The 7,444-nt window shown below is 41.1% G+C and overlaps 1 protein-coding gene across 1 annotated transcript in view; it reads left to right on the forward strand.

The window, feature by feature from the left end:
• The first annotated feature begins 4,018 nt into the window (after nt 1-4,018).
• Nucleotides 4,019-7,444, forward strand: part of LOC104961001 (lysine-specific demethylase 4B-like) — a 30,863-nt gene continuing 27,437 nt past the window's right edge. The window contains exons 1-2 of the mRNA XM_010789198.1: nt 4,019-4,046; nt 4,163-4,212. Coding sequence (XP_010787500.1) covers nt 4,019-4,046; nt 4,163-4,212 — 78 coding nt within the window. The remainder of the gene's footprint in view (nt 4,047-4,162; nt 4,213-7,444) is intronic.

Genomic DNA, 7,444 nt, shown 5'->3' on the forward strand with positions numbered 1-7,444 from the left:
CAAACATGTGATTATCCCCCACGCCTCAAAGCTTTTTGTTTACAAGCCCATGTTATCTGCAACTACTCTGGGTACTGGGGTACTATTGTGATTATTGAAGTGCTACTGACTTTTTATATTTGATGACTTTCTCAATATGAAGAGATGTATTTCTAATATTGTGCAACCATTCACTCTCAATTGGTCTGTTCCAGTCCTATCTACAGTAGATAGCTCCATAAAGCCACAAAGCCCCCAATTGAGCTTCTGCTTCCCCCAACCGCTTCATTTAAAGTGAAAAGTACATGCAGTCTCACATTTCATCGTCATTAATTATATATCCTCTCTGATAGCCTTTAATCAAGCAAAAATCTGAAATAGATCTTTACTTTCACCATAAAAGCTCCGTTCCTGTGGTGTGTCTCCACAGAACCCATAGCAAGATGAAACATCTCTGTTTGTCTGCTATGATCAGCACAATCGTAATGAGTCTCAGGAGATATTTGTCAAAAACACACTAAGATTCAGACTTCTTACTGTACCAATAGAGAGGCGAGTGTGTATTTGTGTGATGTGTGTGTGGTTTTAGTCGCGTATTCCTGCAGTTCTTGTTTTATACCCTCCCAATTTATGTTACTTATTCTATGGTCTTATGGCTCTGCGCCTGCACTTAGCATTAAGAAGGAAAATCTGGAAAAAAGGAATACATCCACCACTTTACATTAATGCGCACTCACCATGCAAGCTCTTTTTAGTTTTATCTTTTTCAAACACACACACACACACACACACACACACACACACACACACACACACACACACACACACACACACACACACACACACACACACACACGCCTTCTCTGCTCTCATAGTGCAGCCGTTTGTGAAATTAAGTCCATTCCCCCTGCAACTCGGCTCCCATCAAAGTCAGACCCCACCATAACGACTACTACTACTACATACATACACACACACACTGGTAGGCATGTAAAAAATGTCAGCCTTAGCAGTATATCACTTTCTTCCTGTCTTTATCTTCCCATCATTCTTTTCCTCTTTATTTTCACTGCTGAAACCCTCTAAATCAGCCCTCTACCCCAACAGACACCAGCAGCTCTGCTGTCAGATAAAAGATTTGCCTCAGAGCATGTGAAGGGAAGGTAGGGAAAAGCTGACGAAAAAGAAATGAAAGATATTTTGAAGTGTACCCAAGCTGCAACTTCACGGGAAGGCAGGAGTTTATTATGAATCCATCAGTCCTCAACCTCCTTGGTAGACCTGAAGTTCTGAACCACGGTGGTTTGACAGTTTTTACTCCTAGAGGGAGATGGAGAGCTGCAGATCTGCATGTAGTGTTATTTGGGTTGTAACTGCGGGTTCATTGTTGTTGTACATTTTAAGAAAACTTGGAGAGGGCATGAGATCTGCTGCCAGGAGCCTCCTCAGGTCAGAATGTGCCCTCTTGATGCACAGGCACGGGTGGTGTGTAACATATAGATATTTACACACACACAGTTACGGAAATCTGAGTCTGAACACTCAGTGGAAATAACTGGAGGTGTCCCTGTTCTTCTGTTTCCTTATTTTGCAAACATCCAATCCTGGTATAATTCGGCCACACTTAACTTACATCAATTATAACCTTTTAGTTATTTTTCTAACCAGGTTCTGCTTCATCAGATGATTGCAGTGTGCTGTCTTTCCTGCAAAGCATTAAACAAACCCCCTTACGTGTTTGATCAGATGTAAAGACAGCTGTGACTTACTGGGATGCATATCGTTTTCTAAAAATGTTAAACAGAAAACATGCTTGTCAACATTTTAGTGGAGCAATAATGAGAGACACATCATTGAGACACTTGAGCTAGAAACTATTTGACAATATTGCACATATTTATATCATCTCTGTCATGGTGTCAAACATACTAACACATGCAGTCTGCCAGCCACGCTGCTGCGCCGCAGATGGAGGAGGATCAATTATCTTCTACCTCGGATAGGTGGAAAAGTTCAAGCCTCCATTGCTGTTCGTTGTTTTATTTGTGGGTTTGTCTCCCTGCTGCCGTAGAGACGGACGTGTTGATACCATGGCAACTGGATCTTTAGGAGGGAGGGAACAGGAGGAGACACGCAGATCGGCTGATTTGTTTAGTTTGAAACTGGGATGGAAGGGATCGCCTGACCTGTTCCCTAATTGGAAATAGATTAAATGTTACATAGACAAGTCTGCAATGTAATGTTCCCTAAGGAGAACAAAAAACGTTAACGTTTATAACTCTGATTTTAGGAATATGTACTCATTTACTGTCCATGAGTAAGATAAGAAGATCAATATTAATTTCATTTTCAAAACATAAGTAAATGCAATGGATAGGGAGGCTGTGGCTCAGTGCGTTAGTACGCCTGATCTATTTCACTACTAGAACATGACTGAAGGTATAACGTTAAAAAACAAAATCAAAAGAAAAGACAAAGACTTTAGAGAGAAACAGTTGACATTTAGATAACATTACTATTTATGCCTTCTGTTGTTTATATCTTAGCCAATTTTACCCAGCCTTTAACAAAATACGTTTTCATGTAGAGAATGTTATGATCTTGAAACCAGCACAAAGAAACGGGGGATAGTTTACTGCATCACTAAATAAGGCCACTTGCAACTCTAAAATAATGTTCTGATTTTAATAAATTGGGTTCTTGTCGAATGTTATTCCCAAATAGCATGAAGGCCTTTGGTATCGAGCCTCTGATGTGAGACACTTCTGTAAATCCAGGCTTAAATAATAGATATTGGAGAAGGCTGCTCCGCTCTGAATTCTCAGCTTTGGTCTACAGGTGGCAGTGTGGCTCCGTGTCTCGGCACCTCTGACTGAATTTGACTTTGTCTGCTACTTTCTTGTGTTTATTCTCTCTCTCGCTCTCTCTCTCTCTCTCTCTCTCTCTCTCTCTCTCACTCCGTCTTATGCTCCTGCTCATTCTTTTTATGTCTCCCCTTAAGTGTTGTTGCTTCTCATTATCTCTCCATCTTTGTTCTTTCTTTTTTTCTCCTTCCCTTCCTCCCTTTGTTCGAACATCCATGTGGTTGTTGAGGCTTGAGTAAGGAGGGAGAAATGGGGTCTTTTTTCCCCACCCAGGGTTCATTGCAAGAGATCTCTGGAGGCTTAAGCAACCCAGAGGAAATAATTGCAGTAATAAAGCCCGTTATGGTAATAACTTCACAAATGAACGGATCAGATTAGAGCTTTGCTGTCTCCCTCCCACTCTGTTTTACAAATAAATGAGCTTTCTGCATGTAGCATCCGATATTTGATGTCATGGTACATCTTTTACAGTTCTTGCTGCACGTTTTAACAAAGACTGTGATCTCTTGTTAGTACTTTGCCTGTGGAGCAACTCAGAACTAGTGCCACAGGGCTGCTGTATGTGTACACTAATAAAACAGAAGCAGAGTAAGACATTTTTTAAACATGATAATAAAGTCTTAATGGCTAATTTACACAGTTTTTAAACGAAGCAGAAACAACAAAAGATCAAAGCAACATAATATCTAACTATATCTACCATCCACTGATAATATTGTGTGGTTTTCATGATCTATGTATGTTTAAAAGAGAAGATAAAGGAAGCTGGTGAGGTTTACGTCATGGGTGATTTCATTTCTTAGAGTGAGAGCTGAGGGCAGTGAAATAACCCAGCACTCCCAAAACAGTAATCCCTCCTGGTCCTGCCCTTCATCGGCCATTTCATCTTTTTCTTCACTCTGTCCTTTCCCCCTTGAAATTATAACTTTACAAATAAATGATCTTCACAATGCTGTTATCTAAGGTAGCATTTTGTGATTGTTACTTACCAAAGCAACTGTACGTACAGTTAGCTGCAGCTAGGTAGCCAAACACACTCTTAGTTTGAACACATATTTATGAAAAGACCATTAATATTGCTTTGTGTGGCTTTTACTTTATTCAGTACCATCAGAGGATAGAAGAAAAGTAATGGTTGTATGACATCATAATTGTTTTGTAGTTTCCTTTGGGAAATGGGATCCAGCATCTCAAAGAAATTGGGTACAAAAACAACTTTTTGATGACAAAATGGTGTCCCTCTGGTAAAAACACGGCTTTTCTTAATAATATACCAATATTACGCTAAACTAATGACATTTGTATCCTTCTCTCTGCAGGTATGCCGTCCCCCCTGAGCACGGCAAGCGGCTGGAGAGGTTGGCACAAGGTGAGACCCTTATGATGCTTTCAAATGATGATTTCCATTTCTTTTGTTTTTTATTTGATTCTTCTCACAGCCTGCGTTTGCTTTGTAAGTGAAGCGCTTCAGACCAAACACATTCTTCAAACTAACATGCACAGTACACATGCCAGCACACACCCAAAGCACACTCCCTCACAGGAGAATAGAAGTAGTACTTCTCAACAGCCTCACTCCTTTTCAAGCAGAACATTCATAACACTTTTAAGAACCCTTTACCACTCTCAATAAACAACCTTTTGGCAGTTTCTTGTCTTGCTGACACGCCTGTCCTCGCAGTGAACACTGTGCTACACGCTGTGGGCCACACATAGGATTTTCATTTGCATGTATGAAGGGGGTGAGACACTCTGATGTCTCACTTTCTCCCCACATACACAGACATTGATTTCCTTGTCACCTGGCTGTGCTAAAATGGAGCCTGAGAAGGATGAGCAGCTTGAAGCACTTAGTGGGTGCAGTCACTTGTACTAAAAATGTCAGGAGAGGCTGAGGATGCTGAATGTGAAGGAGAGGCTGGTGGAACTGAAGCCAGCAGCATCGAATGTTTAATCTGCAAAATGAGTTGGAGGAAACTTACGAATCCCTCACAAAGTGCACTCAGTTGGGAGGGTGCATGGATGGATTATTGTTCATGTCATCGGCTTTTGCTACTGCTATATTTTCTTCCTATGTTAACAAAACATCAAACGTTTTGCCGGATGTTCTTTGGTTCTGAATCCTGAGAATCTTGTGTGACGCAGATAAATAACGCTTAAAAAGAAATAATCTCCAACCCCCTGCACCTCTCTCCTGGACGTAAGAGTTCTCCTTGCGCCGCTCCCTTTTATTCCCACCACTCATGTTCTCCTCTCCTCCTCCTCCTCCTATCCCCTGCTTTGATCAATGAGGATTAACTTGTGTAAGGCAAGTTGCTCAGAGTGAGGTATAAGATGTGAGGATGATGATGGAGAGTCACCCCCATCCAAACTACATTTAATAGACCAACCTTTTGTCCTCGTTGTGAAGAGCTGAAAAAGAAAATCAATAATCACCAATGCATAGCTCCTGTCAATCACAATCCTTCTTCTTTACTGGAGTGTCTGGAAATGTGCACAATATGTGACTTTTGATGGACAAGCAATATCTGAAAAGGAATAAAAAGTGTACAGGTAATATTAAAGGTAATATTAAATACATAATTTACAGTGTTATATACATGTATGTATGTATGTATGTATGTATGTATGTATGTATGTATATATATATATACATACAGTGGGGCAAAAAGTATTTAGTCAGCCACCAATTGTGTAAGTTCTCCTACTTAAAAAGATGAGAGAGGCCTGTAATTTTCATCCTAGGTACAGTTCAACTATGAGAGACAAAATGGGGGGAAAGAATCCAGGAAATTACGTTGTAGGATTTTTAATGAATTAATTGGTAAATTCCTCTGTAAAATAAGTATTTGGTCACCTACAAACAAACAAGATTTCAAATCTTGTTTGTTTGTAGGTGACCAAATACTTATTTTACAGAGGAATTTACCAATTAATTCATTAAAAATCCTACAACGTAATTTCCTGGATTCTTTCNACCTTGTGGAACCCCGACAGGGTTCACAAGATAGGGGGATTTGGCTCCGTTGACCAAAACACACTGTTTTCTGTTGGATAAGTAAGACTTAACCCACTGTATTGAATCTGCTGAAAAATTGAAATACGTCAGCTTTGTAAGGAGCACTTGGTGGCCAACAGTGTCAAAAGCCTTACTGAGATCAAGGAAGACAGCCCCACCTTGCAATGACAGGTTAAGTCCGTTCAGTCTGTCAAATACAGTGGGGCAAAAAAGTATTTAGTCAGCCACCAATTGTGTAAGTTCTCCCACTTAAAAAGATGAGAGAGGCCTGTCATTTTCATCCTAGGTATACCTCAACTATGAGAGACAAAAGGAGAAAAAAAAAATCCAGAAAATCACATTGTCTGATTTTTAAAGAATTGATTTGCAAATGATGGTGGAAAATAAGTATTTGGTCAATAACAAAATTTCATCTCAAAAGTTATATACTTTGTTATATACCCTTTGTTGGCAATGACAGAGGTCAAACGTTTTCTGTAAGTCTTCACAAGGTTTTCACACACTGTTGCTGGTATTTTGGCCCATTCCTCCATGCAGATCTCCTCTAGAGCAGTGATGTTTTGGGGCTGTCGCTGGACAACACGGACTTTCAACTCCCTCCAAATATTTTCTATGGGGTTGAGATCTGGAGACTGGCTAGGCCACTCCAGGACCTTGAAATGCTTCTTACGAAGCCACTCCTTCGTTGCCCGGGCGGTGTGTTTGGGAGCATTGTCATGCTGAAAGACCCAGCCACGTTTCATCTTCAATGCCCTTGCTGATGGAAGGAGGTTGTCACTCAAAATCTCACGATACATGGCCCCATTCATTCTTTCCTTTACACGGATCAGTCGTCCTGGTCCCTTTGCAGAAAAACAGCCCCAAAGCATGATGTTTCCACCCCCATGTTTCACAGTAGGTATGGTGTTCTTTGGATGCAACTCAGCATTCTTTCTCCTACAAACACGTCTAGTTGAGTTTTTACCAAAAAGTTCTATTTTGGTTTCATCTGACCATATGAATCCCAATCCTCTTCTGGATCATCTAAATGCTGTCTAGCAAACTTCAGACGGGCCTGGTCATGTACTGGCTTAAGCAGGGGGACACGTCTGGCACTGCAGGATTTGAGTCCCTGGCGGCGTAGTGTGTTACTGATGGTAGCCTTTGTTACTTTGGTCCCAGCTCTCTGCAGGTCATTGACTAGGTCCCCCCGTGTGGTTCTGGGATTTTTGCTCACCGTTCTTGTGATCATTTTGACCCCACGGGGTGAGATCTTGCGTGGAGCCCCAGATCGAGGGAGATTATCAGTGGTCTTGTATGTCTTCCATTTTCTAATAATTGCTCCCATAGTTGATTTCTTCACACCAAGCTGCTTACCTATTGCAGATTCAGTCTTCCCAGCCTGGTGCAGGTCTACAATTTTGTTTCTGGGGTCCTTTGACAGCTCTTTGGTCTTGGCCATAGTGGAGTTTGGAGTGTGACTGTTTGAGGTTGTGGACAGGCGTCTTTTATACTGATAACGAGTTCAAACAGGTGCCATTAATACAGTTAACAAGTGGAGGACAGAGGAGGCTCTTAAAGAAGAAGTTACAGGTCTGTGAGA

This window comes from Notothenia coriiceps, unplaced genomic scaffold, assembly GCF_000735185.1.
Source record: "Notothenia coriiceps isolate Sejong01 unplaced genomic scaffold, NC01 NC01_scaffold00032676, whole genome shotgun sequence".
In the NCBI taxonomy this organism is placed as follows: Eukaryota; Metazoa; Chordata; class Actinopteri; order Perciformes; family Nototheniidae; genus Notothenia; species Notothenia coriiceps.